Raw genomic sequence first — 24,983 nt, forward strand, 5'->3', positions numbered from 1 at the left:
GTTGATGCCATGAAATTTAAAATCAACTTATTTTTCCCTTAAATTGATACCTTTTCTCAGTTTAAACATTTGATATGTCATCTATGTTGTATTCTGTTTTTATTCACAATTTCACAATTTTTGGGGAATCGGGTTTTATATTTAGGCCTAATACGACATTCTGTTTACATGGTTAATAAAAATGATTTGTGATAGAAAATGACACTGATAGAATAATTTCTGATAAAGATCTGATAAAGCCATGGATTTACAGTTGGTACTAAGTGTATAGTTATTTCAACCCTGATACTACATCAATAATTTGATAACTGAAGAACGGCACACAGCAGTAGGTAAGCAAATGCTAGTTTAGACATAACACAAGGAATAAATTAATTTGTTTTATTTGTACAGATTGCAATGTAACTGTAAAATAATGTAAATATTTAACTTCGTAGTTCTGTGCATACAGTATTTGTTTACATGTGCACTAGAACTGTTTGTAAGTGTGTATTGCTACTAGAACTTACATTTCAAAGTACATCTGTGCAATAAAGGTGTTCTTTTCTATAAATTCAGTATAATAAAAGGGTGTAATATATTTAACTGATACAGTAATTGTCAGGTAAAATACTATTACAAACTTTATTACAGTATATCAACCATTACCTTTTTAATTACATTGTTACATTTACATTTTTTTAAATTTTTATATTGCAAAGCTAAATATATATTACATGCAGTACACGCATCTTCAAGAAACATCTAAAAATGCATCTCTTTCATCTTTGACCCTCGAACTCTAGCACTGTCTGTTCTAATTATATTTTATCTCATTTTTATTTATTTATTCTAATTGCTAGTTTTTCATTCAACACTAGCTTTCTGTATTCTTTTTCAATTATTTTTTTTATTATTTGTATTGTATGTGTGTATGTAGATAGATAGATAGATAGATAGATAGATAGATAGATAGATAGATAGATAGATAAATAGATAGTATTTAATAATTAATTATCTACTTAAAATGCCCCACATACCAAAACAAGTGGTTAGCGTGATTTCAAAGGACATTTAAACCATCTCTGATTTTTATTATAGCGTGTTGTATTGTTATTGGACATACTGTAACTATGCCTGTGATCGTTAAAAAAAAAAAAAAAGGTATTCTTTATCCCCGCGAGGAATATGCGGAAGTGAGCGCATATTCCTTTGAAACTATCCACTGCGCATGCGCAAAGCAAGCAGGACGGCACCGTGGGAAATAGTTAGACCTACTACAACAAATAAAGAAAAATTGATAAAACGTAAATTTGATCCATTATTTCGTTTTGGTTTCCTTGTTTATTATATTTCCCGTTTCGAGCTGAAAGCAATGAAACAAACGTCAGTTTTTCATATTTGGTTCATACAGAAAAACAGAAAAACAAAATATTGATTCGTTATTTCGTTTTTTGGTTTGCCAGATTAAATGGAATAATTGAATGATCGGATGATACACGGACCCAGAATCAGGGTATCTTCCGTCCATTCCAAATCCGTTTCAAATTAAAAAACAGAAAACGAAAGACTCAAGAGGATTCAAGTTAGAGAACATGAATTAAATAACGAGAAATGGAAAAATGGCTCGTTTATTCGTTATTCCATCTAGGTTAACAAACGGAAAATGAGTTTTTGACTTGATTTCTCATTTTGTCGTTTTGGGTTTAAAAAACGGCTTATGGCTTCAATATTTCATTCGAACTTGTTGGCGGAGCTGAAACGCTCCTTTCATCTGATTGGTCGGATCGCTCCGCCTTCAACTCGATCTTACATTCTTTCAGAATAAGAGTCTTATAAGAGTAGTGTCTGAAACCACCGCTCACTGTTAATTAACATAATATTTGAGTCAGATGTTGCTGCGCACATAATTCGTGCTACTGTGACTTGCAAGTCACGCCTTTAAATTATTTCTAGGTTATAGTATTGTATGAATATTGTCCCACTGTAAATACAGTGCAAATAGTTTTGTCTCCTTGGATAAAAGTGAAGAGGAAATAAAAATCAATAATAGACTGAACAGTTCCATGATAATATGTCTGTAACATTTACCACTCTCATCTTTTAAGTCAAAAGGCACTAGGTAGGTGTGTGTGACATTAATAATTAATTGGGAAAATTACTATAGTTAAATTTATGAAATAAATTAGTAATATTCGTTTTATTACATACTAAATTGAATGGTTTTTCTTTTAGTCTTCTTTGTTGGCCTTGAGAAAGCCAACATATATTTGAACATTATTATCATTTATTATGAGAGTAATTGACAACGACTAACATTTTAATGTTTCACCAAATTTCCTTCTCAAAAAATCCGAGAAGGGTATTCCTGCACAACCGGAGGCTACAGTTACAGGACCGCAATTCTGTGACCGCAGCTTTAGGATCCTAGTATTTTTGTGACAGCGCCACCTACTGTACTGAATCAACACTAATTAAAGGTGGACGACGTGGACAGCAACCAGACGGTGAGTATCGATATTTAATTAAGTTTTAATTTATAACGTTTAAACGGTGCAAAGTTTACATAGTGAGAACGTAACCTATGAATTAATATTTAATTCCCACCAAATTAAGAATTTGTGAGCTAGTTTTATTAATTACTACGACGTTAATTCGTGGCTATGATTTCATAAATCCTAATTGTGTTTTAATGACGAAGTATTATAAGTGAATCTAGCCTGCACATTAATTAAACTTATCAGATGACAAGAGCATGGTTGATGTAAGGTTTGTAAGATTTACCTGCAGCTTAATGTATTAGAGTGAATACTGGCTTAATAGTCATTGTTTTACCATATTTGTGTATAAAATATATTTCATAATTAAACTGCACTGACTGTCTAGTTGCCTGTTGTTTTGGCATTATTTTGCAATGACAAATGAGGCATTTGGCAATTTTAATAGTTTGTTACAATTTGGCCTAATGTGCAAATCTATTCCACATACAGTTATACATTGCTATCATGTGTTAGTTTCTGTCATGTTCTGCATGGCCAATATGAAGTGATTTTATGGATTCGATTAGGCTCATTGTAGGACAGATGATTAAAAAAGGCACTAGGGATATTTTCATGATCTCAAAATATTCTAAGTACACTCTCTCTTTTCCAAGATACATATAACAATCAAAAAGGGAGATCCCTGCCTGAATTGAAGAGATGCACCACATGCTGCAAGGGCTTTCATTTTTCATATATATATATATATATATATATATATATATATATATATATATATATATATATATATATATATATATATATATATATATTCCAGTTGAATATGTTAAACAAATGTTTCTTATTTATCTCTCTCTGTCTCTAGCTCTCTCTTTCTCTAGAGTTGAAGCCTACAGCCATTCTATCCATGCAGCAACTGATGAAGAAGGGGTTCACTTTGGTGCTGTTGTGATGTTGTCACAAAAATGACATGTATATACTGTACAGACCAAAAGTTTGAACACACCTTCTCATTCAAAGAGTTTTCTTTATTTTCATGACTATGAAAATTGTAGATTCACACTGAAGGAATCAAAACTGTGAATTAACACATGTGGTATTATATATGGAATTATATACATAACAAAAAAGTGTGAAACAACTGAAAATATGTCATATTCTAGGTTCTTCAAAGTAGCCACCTTCTGCTTTGATTACTGCTTTGCACACTCTTGGCTTCTCTTGATGAGCTTCAAGAGGTAGTCACCTGAAATGGTCTTCCAACAGTCTTGAAGGAGTTCCCCGAGAGATGCTTAGCACTTGTTGGCCCTTTTGCCTTCTGTCTGTGGTTCAGCTCACCCCTAAACCATCTCGATTGGGTTCAGGTCCGGTGACTGTGGAGGCCAGGTCATCTGGCGCAGCACCCCATCACTCTCCTTCTTGATCAAATAGCCCTTGATGCCTTCAGTGTGACGCTACAATTTTCATAGTCATGAAAATAAAGAAAACTCTTTGAATGAGAAGGTGTGTCCAAACTTTTGGTCTGTACTATAATATATATATATATATATATATATATATATATATATATATATATATATATATATATATATATATATATATATATATATTTATGTATGTATGTATGTACGTATATAAATAAACATTCTTGAATCATTCTTGTGTTTTGTCTTGCCTCTCAACAACTTTTAAAATATTGGCAGTAATTTAGTGACTCCATACGCTGATTCCAACTTTAACTTACCTGATAATGAGCTAATTCACCTTAAGGAGGTTAATCAATATACTGTATAATTCAAGAGACTTTTCAAGAGACAATTCAAGACTTTTAAGGTGCTTCATTTTTTACAATTGTTTTAACATTGATATACATAAATTTTACAAAATTGACATTTAATTTATATTTTGTGTAAATTCATGTTTAAATTTAAAATTGTGACTCAAAGCACACTTAGTAATTAACCTCTGCTGCATTTTGAATCAAAAATCACATTTAAAAACAAATACTACTTAGATTAATATATTGATGCTATATACAAAGTAACGTGACTGCAAACTAAACCAACAGGATACTAGAACTGCGTTCCTGAAACTGCAGCCATCGCTATATTGACCAGTACGGTAGGTGGCGCTGTCAGGAAAAACTAGGGTCCTAGAACTGCGGCCCAGATCTGCGGTCCTGAATCTGCAGCCTCCGGTTGTGCAGGAACATACTATTGAAAAATCCTAGTGACTTTCATTATCTGAGCAATGAAGGTCTTACACTTAATGTCCACTAGAGGGGGAGACAGGATTCCTATTTACGTAAAATGGCAAATAAATACATTAATTTCATGTGTACTACCATGAATATGCCATATCTGTGTACACGAATAAACTTCACACTTCAAGCTGTACTTTAAAACTTCCCATTCTGGCTTTTTCAACCTACCTCCAAATGTATTTTAATATATTTTTTATTCACACTGGTTTATGCATTTAATGTTTGTCCATCTAGAACTTTTATTTTTCATGAGCTGTACATTTTAAGATGTACTCAGTGTTGATAAATCACATGCACTGAATATAAAGTGCTAATGTCAGGACTCTCAGTCCTCCTCTTGGATGGCCAGTGTCCTGCAAATTTAGCTACCCCAAATAAACACACCTAAGCTAAGCAAGGTCTTCAGGATCAGTAGCAATGTCCAAGCAAGTGTGTTGGAACTGAACTCTGCAGAATATGGTTCTCCCGGTTCAGGACTAGGTTTTAAATCTATAAATGAATTTGTACAGTTGGGTGTCTGCATGCAGAGGTGTACTTCAGTAAGTACAATGTAAACTGTAATCTATAAAGACAAATCTTCAGATAAGCATTAAGGCCACTGCCTTGAGGTCTCCATCCATTGGTCAAAACAGACCTCGCACCCCACCACACTCCTGCTAGCTGTCAACATTAATTGCGGCTGGTGCCAAATAAAAATTATTATGTATCCCTTGTGCATTGTTCAAATTCACTACCCTTTCGTTAGGTTCGGGATGAAAACATTCACTCAATTAAACTGCAATAAGCATTAGATAAAAAAAATTTCCCCTAATTTATTGTTGGTGGATGTTTTTTTTTCACTGACTTCCATTATAATTACATTTTTGATTGCAAAGCCATGAAACATAATCATGCATTCTTGATTGTTTGTGGTTTTCCCTGTTGGGAAGAGGTAAAATTTGTTATTTTATTTTTACAGTTGATCACTAGGTGGGACCATCAACCCTTTAGATAGGCCTGTGCAAAAAAAAAAGCTTAGTTTCTGACTTGTATATAGAGTTATGTGGAGTATAACAGCAAATTATATTGTGTGTATGTGTGTAGGAGAGAGAGAGAGAGAGAGAGAGACTTTTGCGCACTTACCTTGATGTATTTGAGAAAATCTAAATGTACACCTCAGCTCTCAGATTTATGCAAAAAAAAAAAAAATCTTTATCTGAGACATTTTTACAGCATTTTAATTTAGTGGGTGTTTTCATCCCAAACATAACAAAAGGGTAGTGAATTTACCCACAGTATACTGTTGAGTTTTTGAAATATTTCAAGCATTTTCTCAAAATAAGTGTCAAAATAAGATTTGTCACCAATCATTCCATTAGCTGCAACACAGAGAACGTTGTGGCCAAAATAAGACTAAACTTTACCCCCTAGTGGACGAAAACGTCCCCAACAACGAATATGGGGTATTATGTAACAGCAAGTCATTTGTGCAAGTACATTCGACTTGCAGTTTTTCCAAAACTTAATCATTTTTATTTGGTACCAGCTGCAGTAGTTAATGTTGTTTTATATTATACAGCTATCATTGAGCTAAGGTATACCCCCCTACCACCCCATCTATCATTGAAGAACCTGTGTTACACAGATATGGCATATTCATGGTAGTACACATGAAATTAATGTATTTATCTGTCATTTAAACTAACATAAACAGAAATCCTGTCTCCCCCTCTAGTGGACCTTAAGTGTAAGACCTTCATCGCTCAGATAATGAAAGTCACTAGGATTTTTTGAGAAGGAAAAAGTCTGACCAGTTACAGCAACGAGTCAAACGAGTCTGAAGATCTGAGCTGAATTTGGTGAAACAATAAAATTTTAGTCGTTGTCAAGGCCAACAAAGAAGACTAAAAGAGAAACATCATTCAATTTTGTCTGTAATAAAACTAATAATTATAATTATTAGTAACTATTCTTATTTAATAAATTTAACTATATTAATTTCCACAATTAATTATTAATGTCACACACACCTACCTAGTGCCATTAGACTTAAAAGATGAGAGTGGTAAATGTTACAGACATATTATCATGGAAATGTTCAGTCTATTATTGATTTTTATTTCCACTTATTTCCACTTCCACTTCACTTTTATCCCAGGAGACAGAACTATTTGCACTGTATTTACAGTGGGACAATATTCATACAATACTATAACCTAGAAATAATTTAAAGGGGTGACTTGCAAGTCGCAACAATGCGAATTATATGTCTACATCTGGTTTCAGATATTACTCTTGTTAAGACTCTTATTCTGAAAGACTGAGGAGCCCGAGTTGAAGGCGGAGCGATCCGACCAATCAGATGAAAGAAGCGTTTCAGCTCCGCCCACAAGTGCGAATGAAATATTGAAGCCATAAGCCGTTTTTTAAACCCAAAACGACAAAATGAGAAATCAAGTCAAAAACTGACCAGGGTATCTTCCGTCCATTCCAAATCCGTTTCAAATTAAAAAACAGAAAACGAAAAACTCAAGAGGATTCAAGTGAGAGAACATGAATTAAATAACCAGAAATGGAAAAATGGCTCGTTTATTCGTTATTCCATCTAGGTTAACAAACGGAAAATGAGTTTTTGACTTGATTTCTCATTTTGTCGTTTTGGGTTAAAAAAACGGCTTATGGCTTCAATATTTCATTCGAACTTGTGGGCGGAGCTGAAACGCTCCTTTCATCTGATTGGTCGGATCGCTCCGCCTTCAACTCGATCTTACATTCTTTCAGAATAAGAGTCTTATAAGAGTAGTGTCTGAAACCACCGCTCACTGTTAATTAACATAATATTTGAGTCAGATGTTGCTGCGCACATAATTCGTGCTGCTGTGACTTGCAAGTCACGCCTTTAAATTATTTCTAGGTTATAGTATTGTATGAATATTGTCCCACTGTAAATACAGTGCAAATAGTTTTGTCTCCTTGGATAAAAGTGAAGAGGAAATAAAAATCAATAATAGACTGAACAGTTCCATGATAATATGTCTGTAACATTTACCACTCTCATCTTTTAAGTCAAAAGGCACTAGGTAGGTGTGTGTGACATTAATAATTAATTGGGAAAATTACTATAGTTAAATTTATGAAATAAATTAGTAATATTCGTTTTATTACATACTAAATTTAATGGTTTTTCTTTTAGTCTTCTTTGTTGGCCTTGAGAAAGCCAACATATATTTGAACATTATTATCATTTATTATGAGAGTAATTGACAGCGACTAAAATTTTAATGTTTCACCAAATTTCCTTCTCAAAAAATCCTAGTGACTTTCATTATCTGAGCAATGAAGGTCTTACACTTAATATCCACTAGAGGGGGAGACAGGATTTCTATTTACGTAAAATGGCAAATAAATACATTAATTTCATGTGTACTACCATGAATATGCCATATCTGTGTACACGAATAAACTTCACACTTCAAGCTGTACTTTAAAACTTCCCATTCTGGCTTTTTCAACCTACCTCCAAATGTATTTTAATATATTTTTTATTCACACTGGTTTATGCATTTAATGTTTGTCCATCTAGAACTTTTATTTTTCATGAGCTGTACATTTTAAGATGTACTCAGTAGAGTTGGGTCCGAGTCCACCTTTGTCGAGTACGAGTCAAGACCAAGTCCACAAACATCGAGTCCAAGTCCGAGTCCGAGTCCAAAAGGGGCCGAGTTGGACTCAAGTCCGAGTTCTTAAAGGCCGAGTCCGAGTCGAGTCCGCCCGAGTCCAGAAAGTAATTAAATTAAAAAAGATTATAAATTGGTATTGTACATTTTACATTCTATTAATATTTTAACCTTTCAACCCATTAAACCAATGGCAATATAAAAATGTAATAAAAAAAATACCACTGTTACATCTAGTCATTGCCATTGAACATTTTTATTTTATGTCAACAGAACTAGTTTCCTATCAAAAAAAGTTTTCAAAGGTTTTATTGTATTACAAGTGCATGAAAATACAAATGAACCTATTTTATTATTGTATCACACTATATTGTCCTTCAGTTAAAGATGACATTTCAGTTATTTAATGCCTCTCCCCCACATTTGACAGAGGTAAAGTGCAGCCAATGAGGAGATCCTTAATGATGACATTATGAATTTCTTGTTGTCTTGGAGAACTTGCATCATAAAGTTGCATTGCTTGTTTGGTCAGTTCTGGTCTTGCAAACCCTGCAATGCTGAGCTGTGCAGCATCTGTTGGTTGCTGCTGCTGTCTCTGGTAGTCGGTTGCATTGGTTTTCGGATCACCAGTACACTGAACCGAAAACCGTTTCTTTCGGAGGCGTCTGAACCGAACTGATTCTTTTGGTGATTGATTCTGAACTGATTTTGTGCTAATGTGAGTGCGGGTAAACCGAGGGTTTGAATGAAGGGCAATCTGACGAAACGTAAATTCATTTAATAACAAATACATCTCAATGGATTATGTATCCGGTGAACTGTTTTTTTTTTCAACCGGTTTATTGAATCAAACCGTCCGAAAGAACCGGTTCGCGGAAAAGAATCGAACTTCCCATCACTAATCCACATTGATATCCAGTGAGTGGTGCGTGTGTTTCGTCTGCAAGCATGAGACTTCTGCCTGCCGGTGTGGTGCAGTAAAATGACAGAAGGGGAGACATTCATTAATTTATCATTTCAATTTTATGCTGGTTTTATTGTTACACATGACGTGGACTCGACTGTACTCGGAATATTTTCCGAGTCCAAAATGTTCAAGTCCGTGTCAAGTCCGAGTACAAATTCACCCGAGTGCGTGACAAGTCCAAGTTCATTCAAAATTGGACTCGAGTCCGGACTCGAGTCCGAGTCCAAGTTCGAGTACCCCAACTCAGTGTTGATAAATCACATGCACTGAATGTAAATGCTAATGTCAGGACTCTCAGTCCTCCTCTTGGATGACCAGTGTCCTGCAAATTTAGCTACCCCAAATAAACACACCTAAGCTAAGCAAGGTCTTCAGGATCAGTAGCAATGTCCAAGCAAGTGTGTTGGAACTGAACTCTGCAGAACATGGTTCTCCCGGTTCAGGACTGGGTTTTAAATCTATAAATGAATTTGTACAGTTGGGTGTCTGCATGCAGAGGTGTACTTCAGTAAGTACAATGTAAACTGTAATCTATAAAGACAAATCTTCAGATAAGCATTAAGGCCACTGCATTGAGGTCTCCATCCATTGGTCAAAACAGACCTCGCACCCCACCACACTCCTGCTAGCTGTCAACATTAATTGCGGCTGGTGCCAAATAAAAATTATTATGTATCCCTTGTGCATTGTTCAAATTCACTACCCTTTCGTTATGTTCGGGATGAAAACATTCACTCAATTAAACTGCTATAAGCATTAGATAAAAAATGTTTCCCCTAATTTATTGTTGGCGGATGTTTTTTTTTCACTGACTTCCATTATAATTACATTTTTGATTGCAAAGCCATGAAACATAATCATGCATTCTTGATTGTTTGTGGTTTTCCCTGTTGGGAAGAGGTAAAACTTGTTATTTTTTTTACAGTTGATCACTAGGTGGGACCATCAACCCTTTAGATAGGCCTGTGCAAAAAAAAAAGCTTAGTTTCTGACTTGTATATAGAGTTATGTGGAGTATAACAGCAAATTATATTGTGTGTATGTGTGTAGGAGAGAGAGAGAGAGAGAGAGAGAGAGAGAGACTTTTGCGCACTTACCTTGATGTATTTGAGAAAATCTAAATGTACACCTCAGCTCTCAGAACTACATGGAGTAAACAAAAGTGTATTTATGCACCTGCTGCCTTTTAATGGTGGTGATAAGTATAGACTAAACAAAAACAGTACATGGATTTAAACACTTGCATGCCATCCTTCTGGTCATTTGATGGTGAGAAGAGCAGCAAGCAATACGAGAAAGGGCTTGACTTGAACCAGAGTTTTAGAAATGATTATGCAGCTTGACCCCTCCAGCGAGTTGCTGCTTATTTGAAGTTGGTATTGCATTTTGGTCCATAATCAATTATGTTCAAAGTAGTTTTTTTTATAAGATTTAAAGGTTTTAAACTGGCTTCACCATCAAGAAAAGACAAGTATTTCACACATAGGCCCTCCGTTCTTTTCACCATCAAAAGTCAGCAGGTGCATAAACACACTTCTTTTTTTTTATTGTTTAGTCCATGTAGTTCTGAGAGCATGAGGTGCATATTTGGATTTTTTCAGATACATCAAGGTAAGTAAACAAAGGTCTCTCCCACACTCTCTCTCTCTCTCTCTCAAACACACACACACACACACACACTATAATTTGCTGTTAAACTCCATATAACTCTATATACAGGCCAGAAACTAAGCCTTTTTTTGTACAGGCCTAAAGGGTTAATGGTCCCACCTAGTGATCAACTGTAAAAATAACAAATGTTACCTCTTCCCAACAGGGAAAACCACCAACAATCAAGAGTGCATGATTATATGGTGTCATGGCTTTGCAATCAAAAAATGTCGTTATAATGGAAGTCAATGGGACAAAAACAGCCACCAACAATAAATGAGGGAGAAAAAATTAAAATCTAATGCTGCACAAAACTAACAATACATCAAAGCTAATCTACAGTTATTAATCTTTGACATGCCCAAGACTGTCATAAAAGGTAAAAAAAAATATCCAGTCCAAAATTACTTTTTATATTGAAAATATGTCATTTTGTGTGTGTTTTTTCTTCCCAAATCAGTGACATAATTTATGAACTTGGTAATTAAAGAGTTAAAATCTTTGATTTTTTTTTTTAAACATTTGGTAGTTTGATCAGGACTGAGGGTGATTAATAGATTTATGCAAAAAAAAAAAAATCTTTATCTGAGACATTTTTACAGCATTTTAATTTAGTGGGTGTTTTCATCCCAAACATAACAAAAGGGTAGTGAATTTACCCACAGTATACTGTTGAGTTTTTGAAATATTTCAAGCATTTTCTCAAAATAAGTGTCAAAATAAGATTTCATGACTTCTTGACCTAAGATTTCTTGACCTAAATCATATTTAGGTCAAAATTTTCAGTTGTTTGGGAACTAAATCTGTTGTAAAGAGTGATCTATTTAAGCCCACTGAAATGCTCGAGTGCAGACACATCAATTTTAGGTAAAAAAAAAAAAAACTTTAAATAACACAGATTAAATACAATAACTCATGCACGTTCAAATTCCCCGCTGCCATAATGTTAACAGTTTTATTAAAATGTCCTATGTGACGTCTGTTTTTATATTGTTTATCGACAGTAACGTTATACATATGTATATTGTTTGGATTAACTAGACGAGTAGACAGACATGAATGTTTATTCATAACCGTACTGAAAATAAGTAAATATTGTTAGCTGATGCTAGCTGTCTAGCTAACAAGCTTGTTGGTGCTAAGTTGAGGTAACTTTTATAAATAATGTCCAAATATTTTTATTCAACCACCTATATATATATATATATATATATATATATATATATATATAGAGAGAGAGAGAGAGAGAGAGAGAGAGAGAGAGAGAGAGAGAGAGAGAGAGAGAGAGATTACATCTGGGTAGAAAAGAAAGGATGTGATGTTCAGAACATGGTAACTACAGTAATTATTAAAGTGGGAAGAGATGCACCCCGTTTGGCCAGGGTAGTTTTTAAACTATAGACAAGGTTTGAGAAGGAAAAAATCATTATGAAAATATAATTATATTTTCTTTAATGTTCTTCCTAACTTCAGGCCTTATTATCATGTCATATATAAAGTTACAGTACAGACCAAAAGTTTGGAAACACTTTCTCATTCAAAGAGTTTTCTTTATTTTTATGACTAAGAAAATTGTAGATTCACACTGAAGGCATCAAAACTATGAATTAACACATGTGGAATTATATATGGAATTATATTAATAACAAAAAAGCTTGAAACAACTGAAAATATGTCATATTGTAGGTTCTTCAAAGTAGCCACCTTTAGCTTTGATTACTGCTTTGCACACTCTTGGCATTCTCTTGATGAGCTTCAAGAGGCAGTCACCTGAAATGGTCTTCCAACAGTCTTGAAGGAGTTCCCCGAGAGATGCTTAGCACTTGTTGGCCCTTTTACCTTCTGTCTGCGGTCCAGCTCACCCCTAAACCATCTCGATTGGGTTCAGGTCCGGTGACTGTGGAGGCCAGGTCATCTGGTGTAGCACCCCATCACTCTCCTTCTTGGTCAAATAGCCCTTGATGCCTTCAGTGTGACTCTACAATCTTCATAGTCATGAAAATAAAGAAAACTCTTTCAATGAGGAGGTGTGTCCAAACTTTTGGTCTGTACTGTAACTTTGATGTTCTGTAAAACAAACTTTAAATTACTTTGTTCTTACTGGTGAAAAACAGATGGTCAACTCTGTACTCAGGTACATCACAGTGTAAGCTTCACAGTGAACATTACTCTCATCAGCGTAGTCCATATCAACAACAAAAATATATCTTGACTCCATATAGTGGTTATTTTGAAATTTTGTTTTTGAGCAGTAGGATTATAAAAAAATATGTGCTAATATAACATTAAATTAAGTAGCATATATAAAATTGCAAACATCTATCTTTCAGTACTTTTTTACTTAAGTACATAAAAAATTGAGTACTTTTGTACTTTCACTTGAGTAAGATTGAAAAAGGAGTACTTTTACTTTTATTGGAGTAATATTTTACTATACGTATCTGTACTTTTACTCAAGTACTTGATTTGTGTACTTCGTCCACCACTGCCAACAACGCATATGGGGTATTATGTAACAGCAAGTCATTTGTGCAAGTACATTTGACTTGCAGTTTTTCCAAAACTTAATCATTTTTATTTGGTACCAGCTGCAGTAGTTAATGTTGTTTTATATTATACAGCTATCATTGAGCTAAGGTATACCCCCCTACCACCCCATCTATCATTGAAGAACCTGTGTTACACAGATATGGCATATTCATGGTAGTACACATGAAATTAATGTATTTATCTGTCATTTAAACTTACATAAACAGAAATCCTGTCTCCCCCTCTGGTAAATGTTACAGACATATTATCATGGAAATGTTCAGTCTATTATTGATTTTTATTTCCACTTATTTCCACTTCCACTTCACTTTTATCCCAGGAGACAGAACTATTTGCACTGTATTTACAGTGGGACAATATTCATACAATACTATAACCTAGAAATAATTTAAAGGGGTGACTTGCAAGTCGCAACAACGCGAATTATATGTCTACATCTGGTTTCAGATATTACTCTTGTTAAGACTCTTATTCTGAAAGACTGAGGAGCCCGAGTTGAAGGCGGAGCGATCCGACCAATCAGATGAAAGAAGCGTTTCAGCTCCGCCCACAAGTGCGAATGAAATATTGAAGCCATAAACCGTTTTTTAAACCCAAAACGACAAAATGAGAAATCAAGTTAAAAACTCATTTTCCGTTTGTTAACCTAGATGGAATAACGGATAAACAAGCCATTTTTCCATTTCTCGTTATTTAATTCATGTTATCTCACTTGAATCCTCTTGAGTTTTTCGTTTTCTGTTTTTTAATTTGAAACGGATTTGGAATGGACGGAAGATACCCTGATTGTCCTGCTTGCTTTGCGCATGCGCAGTGGATAGTTTCAAAGGAATATGCGCTCACTTCCGCATATTCCTCACGGGGATCAAGAACACGTTTTTTTTTTTTTTTTAACGATCACAGGCATAGTTACAGTATGTCCAATAACAATACAACACGCTCTAATAAAAATCAGAGATGGTTTAAATGTCCTTTGAAATCACGCTAACCACTTGTTTTGGTATGTGGGGCATTTTAAGTAGATAATTAATTATTAAATACTATCTATCTATCTATCTATCTATCTATCTATCTATCTATCTATCTACATACACACATACAATACAAATAATAAAAAAAAAGAATTGAAAAAGAATACAGAAAGCTAGTGTTGAATGAAAAACTAGCGCTAGAGTTCGAGGGTCAAAGATGAAAGAGATGCATTTTTAGATGTTTTTGAAGATGCGTGTACTGCATGTAATATATATTTAGCTTTGCAATATAAAAAAAAAAAAAAAAAAAAACAATGTAACTAAAAAGGTAATGGTTGATATACTGTAATAATGTTTGTAATAGTATTTTACCTGACAATTACTGTATCAGTTAAATATATTACACCCTTTTATTATACTGAATTTATAGAAAAGAACACCTTTATTGCACAGATGTACTTTGAAATGTAAGTTCTAGTAGCAATACACACTTACAAACAGTTCTAGTGCACATGTAAACAAATACTGTATGCACAGAACTACGAAGTTAAATATTTACATTATTTTACAGTTACATTGCAATCTGTACAAATAAAACAAATTAATTTATTCCTTGTGTTATGTCTAAACTAGCATTAGCTTACCTACTGCTGTGTGCCGTTCTTCAGTTATCAAATTATTGATGTAGTATCAGGGTTGAAATAACTATACACTTAGTACCTACTGTAAATCCATGGCTTTATCAGATCTCGTCTGAATTGGCAACAAGTGAGCAGAATTCTGCTGCCTATTTCCTTAGGTTGGAAAGGCAGCAAGTGAAAAATTATATTTAGCAGCTATGTAGGAAAATAACTAATTACTTTAAGATAAATGCAGATCTTTTGCTTTAATGATTTGTATTCTTCCAAACTCTGCAAGCAGACTTTTTTTTATTCTTAATTCTCACATAAAATAAATGAATAGCCTAAATAAGCCTTTTTTTGTTTTTGTGAAGCATAAAATCAGGGTTTCATCCACATCTTTTTTTATTTAATTTTGAAATCTGAAAAATGAAATTAATTTACTTCAAACCTGCACTCACCAGAAATTATTCTATCAGTGTCATTTTCTATCACAAATCATTTTTATTGACCATTTAAACAGAAGGTCGTATCAGGCCTAAATATAAAACCCGATTCCCAAAAAATTGTGAAATTGTGAATAAAAACAGAATACAACATAGATGACATATCAAATGTTTAAACTGAGAAAAGGTATCAATTTAAGGGAAAAATAAGTTGATTTTAAATTTCATGGCATCAACACATCTCAAAAAAAGTTGGGACAAGGCCATGTTTACTACTGTGTGTCATCCCCTCTTCTTTTTATAACAGTCTGCAAACGTCTGGGGACTGAAGACAAGTTGGTCAAGTTTAGGAATAGGAATGTTGTCCCATTCTTGTCTAATACAGGCTTTTAGTTGCTCAATTAGGTCTTCCTCTTTATGATGCGACAAAAAAGATCTGGACTGCAGGCTCAGTACCCGGATCCTTCTTCTACACAGCCATGATGTTGTAATTGATGCAGTATGTGGTCTGGCATTGTCATGTTGGAAAATGCAAGGTCTTCCCTGAAAGAGACGACGTCTGGATGGGAGTATATGTTGTTCTAGAACTTGGATATACCTTTCAGCATTGATGGTGCCTTTCCAGATGTGTAAGCTGCTCATGCCACACACACTCATGCAACCCCATACCATCAGAGATACAGGCTTCTGAACTGAGCGCTGATAACAACTTGGGTTGTCCTTGTCCTCTTTAATCTGGATGACATGGCGTACCAGTTTTCCAAAAAGAACTTCAAATTTTGATTCGTCTGACCACAGAACAGTTTTCCACTTTGCCACAGTCCATTTTAAATGAGCCTTGGCCCAGAGAAAACACCTGCGCTTCTGGATCATGTTTAGATATGGCTTCTTTTTTGACCAATAGACCTTTAGCCGGCAGCGGTAAATGGCACGGTGTATTGTGTTCACCGACAATGTCTTCTGGAAGTATTCCCGAGCCCATGTTGTGATTTCCATTACAGTAGCATTCCTGTATGTGATGCAGTGCCGTCTACGGGCCCGGAGATCACAGCATCCAGTGTGATTTTCTGGCCTTGACCCTTATACACAGAAATGATTCCAGATTCTCTGAATCTTTGGATGATATTATGCACTGTAGATGATGATAACTTCAAACTCTTTGCAATTTTTCTCTGGGAAACTCCTTTCTGATATTGCTCCACTATTTTTCACCGCAGCATTGGGGGAATTGGTGATCCTCTGCCATTGTTGACTTCTGAGAGACACTGCCACTCTGAGAGGCTCTTTTTAAACCCAATCATGTTGCCAATTGACCTAATAAGTTGCTAATTGGTCCATTTAACTTTTCCGGTCCATTTAACTTATTGCTACCTGTCCCAACTTTTTTGGAATGTGTAGCTCTCATGAAACCAAAATGAGCCAATATTGGGCATGACATTTCAAAATGTCTCACTTTCAACATATATTATCTAGATTCTACTGTGAATAAAATATAAGTTTATCAGATTTGTAAATTATTCCATTCCCTTTTTACTCACAATTTGTACAGCGTCCCAACATTTTGAGAATCGGGTTTGTATTTATGTCATCCTTAATGTTAAATTCTTAAATGATAATGTTAAATTGGAATACATGTAATAATTAAATCAGTATTAATTAAGCCTTCAGAGATAGCTGCTTCTGAAGTTGATTTTAGATGTATTAGGCCTGTTTACAGTTTAATGCTGATCAGATATGCCTTTACATAGCAATTACAACTGTATAATGAAATGAGATTAATGTTTATACAACATTTTTTAACACAGAAATATGTAATGACAAAATGAAATGATAGGCCTACTTTATGATACTTCTGAAAGTAATATCGCCACTAGGTGTCGGTAAGTCACTGTGTTAATAAAGAAGCATTTTATTCAATCTATTCATCCAAGATTCAGATTCTTTCAGGAATAAATTCAAGTGTCTGTGTTTAATAATTTGTCACTGAACTGTTTATAATAATAGGTCTTTCAAAGACTGATTCATATCAGGATTCAGGAATGAGACATCACTATAGGATTACCGTGACTTTGGTTTGATGACGTCAAGAAAATACCCCCCACCCATTCACATCTGAAAACTACTACTTACCTATGTCACACAATGTAACTGTAAAAATAATGTAAATATGTAACTTCACATAATTCTGTACATATTTGTTTACATGTTTGCATTTAATTAAAGAAAACACTTGACCCTCTACTTGCTCTCTGTTCGTTTTCTATCTAGGCTACTTACATTGTTGTATTGTTATTGGACATACTGTAACTATGCCTGTGATCGTTTAACAAAAACGTGTTCTTTATCCCCGGGATGAATACGCGGAAGTGAGCGCATATTGGTTAGTCTACAGTATATAATGTTCCAGATATAATTGTTTGCGCTCTGTTTTAACACTGGGTTTTGTTATAGGCATAAAATATTTGACTGAAACTGGTCTTTTAAAATCTGTTTGCATGAAATTTAACTTTTTAAATATTTTGAAATATTTTAAATGTTGCCCCGCCTTTTACTTCTCAAACCTCGTATTTTCTAAGATATAATGCTGAGAAAACACGGAGGAACTTTGTGCTTCGCGAGTTACCCATCTTGTGTTGGGCGCTCAGCGACCTACTCCTTTGAAACTATCCACTGCGCATGCGCAAAGCAAGCAGGACGCCACCGTGGGAAATAGTTAGACCTACTACACAAATAAAAAAATTGAGACAATGTAAATTTGATCCATTATTTCGTTTTGGTTTCCTTGTTTATTATATTTCCCGTTTCGAGCTGAAAGCCATGAAACAAACGTCAGTTTTTCATATTTGGTTCATACAGAAAAACAGAAAAACAAAATATTGATTCGTTATTTCGTTTTTGGTTTGCCAGATTAAATGGAATAATTGAATGATCGGATGATACACGGACCAACCGGCTTTACTGACGAGATGCGCATAACGATCGGCCGATCGTGATCGGAGCACCCCTACTACATGAACTTTGTCACTGCTATGCTGCAATAAACATCTTCATCAAGATCTTCAACGTCCTCATCACCTTTTCTTACAACACTTAATATGTTTTTGCTGTTTTGATTACTTCTGCTGTCCTCATTTGTAAGTCAATTTGAATAAAAGCATCTTCTAAATAATTAAATGGAAATGTAATGTGTACGCAAATGAATTAAGGTCAGATATCACATCCCTAGAATAATCTCAGCTGATCTAATCAGTTTATTAACATTACTAGCAGTGTTATATGAGTTAAATTTCTCAGAAACCGTTTTTGTTTGTTCTTCAGGTGTGTTTGGTGCTGAAACAGGTGAAGTGAGGTCAGTGATGGAGGGAGATTATGTCACTCTGAACCCTGATCTCACTCAGATACAGGGATTTATTGATATACTGTGGAGGTTTGGTGATCCAGTCATTGCTCAAATCGATGGAAAAGAGATCTCATATACCACACTGTAATACCCGACAAGTTAACTAAACTCAATCAGTTTGATTAAACTGATTGCCTTAAACCATTTAAGTTGAAAAAACTAACAGTTATGAGTACTCTGAACTTAATTCAGTTGAGTTAACTGAAAGAAGATAAACATTACAATCAAGTAATTAAGTGATTAACTGAAGTGATAATCGAGCTTTAGTGATGAACACCTGCTGTTAACAAACAGAATCACTGAAGAAAAGAGAGAAAGGAACAACAGCTGACTTCAGACACAGCCTCACTCAAACCTGACAAGTTATGTTAACTCAAACCGTTTGAGGAAACCGATTGCCTTAAACCGTTTAAGTTGAAAAAACTAACAGTTACGAGTACTCTGAACTTAATTCAGTTGAGTTCACTGAAAGAAGATATATATTGCAATTAAGTAATTAAGTGATTAACTAATTTGATTGAACATGAGGCATCTAATTTCATATGACCACAGAGGAACTTTTTTTTATATCCCTGAACTTGTCAGTGTTAATTATTTTCTCTATACAACAAGCAATCTTGTTTTGAATAGTTTCAATAAAGTTGCTGAAGGAATGGAAATGTGAGGATATTTAGTACAACAGCACTTTGAATCTGTTTATTTAAGAATAATGCATAAATAGAAACTTGAAAACATTAAATTATTCAGAAAAAAAAATATATATATATAATAATAATAATAATAATAATATGCTCACCATAGACAGTAACCCTGAACATAATATATGAGGTTCCGCTGTTGTGGCTGACTTCAGCTTTATAAAGTCCAGAGTGACTGGTTCTGACGTTTGTGATGGTGAGAGATCCAGTCTGATCCAGCTGCAGTCTGCCTCTGAATACCTCATAATCTTCATAAAAGATATAATTTCCATCAATCTGAGCAATGGTGGAACCTTTCTCTCCAAACCTCCACAGTAGCAGAACCATTCCTTGTATTTGAGTGAGATCAGGGTTCAGAGTGACAGAATCTCCCTCCTTCACTGACACACTCTTCATTTCAGCTTCAGCTAGAGCAATAACAGATGGAGACGCTATAAGAGTCACAGACAGAAAATACATATACTGAACACTGTTACTGGCATGAGAATGCTAAGTTTTACAGTTGATTATTTCATTATATGTTTACTACATGCAGTATGACATATGCAGATTAATAAAAGCAATCAGTCTGACATGGACAACATGGTTGTGTCATATTCAACATTTAAAAAATAAAACAATTGAAACAACATAAACATCATGACAAATGGTTCAGCCCAGGATATCTTCATCTTGAATTATTGCTAACAATTTCTGTGTTGCACTTTTAGGGTTAACAATGCTTTGCTCAGACTGAGTATATGTTGATCTAGGAGAAAAGCTTTTGCTCTTTTGCACATCAATAGACTGACTATAATTTACAAGTTTCTCAACTGTATGTTGTTCCTTGAACACATAACCTAGTAAATAAATGTATTTGCTTTAATGTTTTGATAAGCAGCGACTGTAATGGAGTCAGATCACATGCTGTCAGTTCTGCACGTCATCCTTCAGCTGCTCTTTGTTCTGATTACTGGTTCAAAATAGAAGCAGAAGTTTTCAGTCTTGTGCAACACACACACACACACACACACACACACAGTGTGTTATCTCGAACCTTCTCTCAAATTCACTGATCCACCACACCACACAGCTTTTTTTGGTTCATTATTTTACATTTTGTCATGTCTCGAGGGGCTGCACTAACGTTCATATGACTGGAGCATTTGTTAAAGTGATAACCACTGATGGCTTCTCATTATTATGCTTATAGGCAAATGTACATAGTTTGTAAATTAGTGCTTCGCTTTCAATTAAAAATAGCAGCCTAAAGTATTGCATTGTAGAGTGGTCATGAATAGGCCTGCTTTACAAAGTATTATAATTTGTATAATAAAGTATTATAGCGTTTGTTTTTTAAACCGTTTGTTTCGTTAATTTAGTTAATTCTTTAACAATTTAGCACAATGAAAAGAAACTGTGTTGTTATTGTTTTCAAATGTAGAAGAGAACACACATTGTGTTTTCTTAGTTTTAATCTGCCTTAACAAATTATAACTGATAGACCTTATAATGTAAAAGTGCAGGGCAGGGACCGTCTGCAAAGTGCAAAACAAAGAGAAAAAAAGACATTATTCCATCTAAATGCTTCACTTGTGAAATGTATACATAATAAATCTCAAATCAAATGGGTCAAATGGTGTCTTATTATTTGTTATTAAAAGAACAATAAGATTTGGTTTTATTCACAGAACTGTAGCACAACTAAAGTTATTGAAATGTACCAATTGAGAAAAAGCTTGCAAAGCAAGTTTGACATGCAGAAGTTTAAATACATTAATTCAGAATGCATACAGTTTGATATGTAAACGTCAAGGGATGTGTCTTGTTACTTGTTCAAAGAACAATATTTACAACCATCTTTTACTTAGTATGTAAATCAGGATGCATACTATTGAATTAAATTTGAATCTGTTAACACACTCATTTTTAAAAATGGAAAATGGAAAGCTGTGCAAGCAATTTTCCGAATGACAATAGCAAGACTTCGGCATCACTTTCTACAATGAAAACTACTGCAAAATATAAAATATTAAATCTGCAACAAGACACAGCCATTGCTTCATTATTATGGTTCAATAATAGATATAGAGATATAAGGCTATATTTATTTTTAAATAAATGATGTAGTGTTTTCATTTTCAATAGTATGTGTTCTGTTATAGTTCTGTGGCTAAAACCAACATCAAAATGTTTGTGTACTCTGTAACAAGACACACCCACTGAACTGGTGTAATAAAACTGGTTGTGTAATAAATTAATTTATATAAAAAACTATCGTTTTTGTCATTATCATGTACTTTGTAGATGGTCCCTGGCTAGTCTTTATGCGTCGCAACAAATCAAGGAGGATTAAGACAAATAAACTGCGACGTGTGTTCAGTTCTACGTACTAATGCTTTTCAGATAAGCCATTTTTGTACAATTATACCCATCCACTAAGAATTTATAGATTTTTTTTTTTGTGGCTGAAAATCTGTCTTATATCCAACGTCAATGGTAATATACAGAGAACTGAAGCCATATTTACCAGCCAGATTCCATGAGAACAAAAAGTAGAAAATAAACATTTTCTTCAACAGATCTCCTAACAGTTTCACAAGAGAAATATGACAATGATCAGGTCCTGACACTCTGTTGTTCTGTAGTGAAACTCTGCAGTGAGTGTGAATAAGGAGCTCCTCCCTTCACAAACAGACTTATTTCATTAATTAATTCAGTTTGAGAACATTAATAATGACAATGTCTTTCAGACTTATAATCACTTTACATAGGGTTTCTTTCTTAAAAATGAATTAATCTGTTATTTCAGTCCTTCTTGAATTCATGAGTTTCTGATTTTATATCGATGACATGTTAGTAAAACAATTTTGGGAGGGCAATTTCTTCCAGATTTTCAGCACGATTGAAAATGTGATGTGATTTTGATTGTATGACAGTTTGATTAACAAAAAGTTAATAACTTACACTTTAGCCATACATTGTCTGTTTTTACTCCTTTAATGAAAACAGATCCAAACAAATTCACAGAAGAACCCCAGTAAATACTGATCTACATAAACTACATGAAAAACTGTTTTCATGAAACGTGAAAGTTTAAAGTCTCCCTATGCCTTTCTGACAAAAAAAAAAAAAAAAATAGCAAAGAAGGAGAAGAATAATAAGAAATAAGATTTTGAGATATTGTCTGGCTGGTGAGGATCTGCATGACTTCAGTTTTTTTTTTTATATTAAAAGTTGGCCACAAATATAATTCTGTTATTTTTTATTCCATCATTCATTTTGTCTTTAATATTAACGTTTTATCTGTCTAAACTTACTTAAATACTTCTGTGATGAATAAAAACTTTCAGAAATGATTTTTCTGAGTAATTCTGTGTGTTTTTTCGTCAGGTGTGTTTGGAGTTGATGAAGTGAAGTCCGTGTCAGTGACGGAGGGAGAATCAGTGCGTCTAAACTCTGATCTTACTGAAATACAGAGAGACGATGAGATGACATGGAAATTTAACAACATTATGATAGCTAAACTCAATGTGAAGGACAATACGATCAGTGTTTATAATGATAGTGCTGAAGGGAGATTCAGAGACAGACTGAAGCTGGATCAGACTGGATCTCTGATCATCACAGACACCAGAACCACTGACTCTGGAGAATATAAAGTCACCGGCACCAGCAGAGACACCCCACTCAACATCTTCAGTCTCACTGTCTACGGTGAGTAGAGAATTACTTACCAGGATTTTTATACACATCTTTGGACAATAATCTCTTTTAGAATTGATGATATAATATAAGTGTTTTTTCCTCATAACTTACTCAACTTACATTCTCTGCAACTTTATTTACATCTGAAATATCAAATGGCAATTATCACATCATATTATTTTACTGAGTTGTATTTATCCTCTTTAGCTCGTCTGCCTGTTCCTGTCATCACCAGAGACTGTTCATCATCATCATCATCATCATCATCATCATCATCATCATCATCATGTTGTTCATTGTTGTGTTCAGTGTTGAATGTGAGTGATGTGTCTCTCTCCTGGTACAAAGGAAACAGTTTATTGTCCAGCATCAGTGTGTCTGATCTCAGCAGAAGTCTTTCTTTACATCTGGAGTGTCTGGATGATTTCTACAGCTGTGTGGTGAACAATCCCATCAGAAACCAGACCACACATCTCAACACTCAACTCTGTCAGACATGTTCAGGTATGTCTGTGATAATATTCAGTGTTTATGAACACATTCACTCACAATAACAACACTCTCCTTCACATCCTCCAGACTCTGTATCTCTGATAGTGTGGATCTCTGCTGCTACTGGTTTTCTGTTGATTGTCGCTGTCGGGATCTTCTTCATCTGCAGGAAACACAGAAGAACAGACCAACAAGGCAAGTATTGTCTACTTTTATCTACTGCATGTGTGTGTGTGTGTGTGTGTGTGTGTGTGTGTGTGTGCAATAATGTAAAACAATAGTTTACAATAATAGTAACAATTGTTTCTGTTATATTTTGTTACAGTTCAGACCCGTGACAGAGAGATCACTTACGCTGATCCAACATTTTACAAAACACATAAATCAGTAAGAGAATATATTTCTATCTATGATGTTTCTGTATTATTTTGGCAGTGAGTCAAATTTAAGTGTGTGTTTAATGATTTACTCTGCTACATTTATATTGTAGGGTCACACAAGTCCATCAGAGGCTTTACAATATTGTCACATCACAAACTCTAACATCATCCAAGTCACATCTATTCTCTCCAAAATGGGAAATTATATTATAGGCAAATTATAGGCCAATTTTAACCTAATTAAAATATTTAAAACAATAAAGAAAGAGAGAAATACTAATATTCCCTCCATATGTAACACAATCTCATGGCAGTTCATGAGTAAATTATGTTCATGGTGAATTGTTTGGTAATTTGTATATATTTGTGAAATCTTATTTATCTGCTTACACCCCGTAATGAGAACGTTTACACATAGACCTTCATGCTCAGGTTTCTGTAATAATGGGAAGTTTTACAAATTCTTATGAAATCTCCACGTTGTATCTTATAGTTAAATTTCCTGTGAGATCAGATCGTCTGCTCTCCAGAATACTTAAAACCTGGTTTGAAGAAAATAGCAGATTCTTGCCATGAAGAGGACCTAGATAAATAAGTCGATAACTAAGTCGGTGGATGTTTGTGTTTTCTTTCAGAGAGCTACAGAGCAGGATCATGTGGTGTACGCAGGAGTCTCAAGACGTTGATCAACTCTTCATCAAAATGTGATTCTGTTTTTGATTA

General features: G+C 34.4%; 2 protein-coding genes across 2 annotated transcripts in view; one reads left to right on the forward strand and one right to left on the reverse strand.

The window, feature by feature from the left end:
- Positions 1-24,983, reverse strand: part of LOC127988462 (uncharacterized) — a 523,986-nt gene that overhangs the window by 444,903 nt on the left and 54,100 nt on the right. The window lies entirely within an intron of this gene.
- The window catches only part of LOC127988499 (SLAM family member 5-like), a 240,114-nt gene that overhangs the window by 154,350 nt on the left and 60,781 nt on the right, over positions 1-24,983 (forward strand). Inside the window, exons 2-3 of the mRNA XM_052591296.1 lie at positions 23,074-23,397; positions 23,596-23,892. Of these exons, the coding sequence (XP_052447256.1) occupies positions 23,074-23,397; positions 23,596-23,892 (621 nt within the window). The remainder of the gene's footprint in view (positions 1-23,073; positions 23,398-23,595; positions 23,893-24,983) is intronic.

Source organism: Carassius gibelio, chromosome B22 (assembly GCF_023724105.1).
Source record: "Carassius gibelio isolate Cgi1373 ecotype wild population from Czech Republic chromosome B22, carGib1.2-hapl.c, whole genome shotgun sequence".
In the NCBI taxonomy this organism is placed as follows: domain Eukaryota; kingdom Metazoa; phylum Chordata; class Actinopteri; order Cypriniformes; family Cyprinidae; genus Carassius; species Carassius gibelio.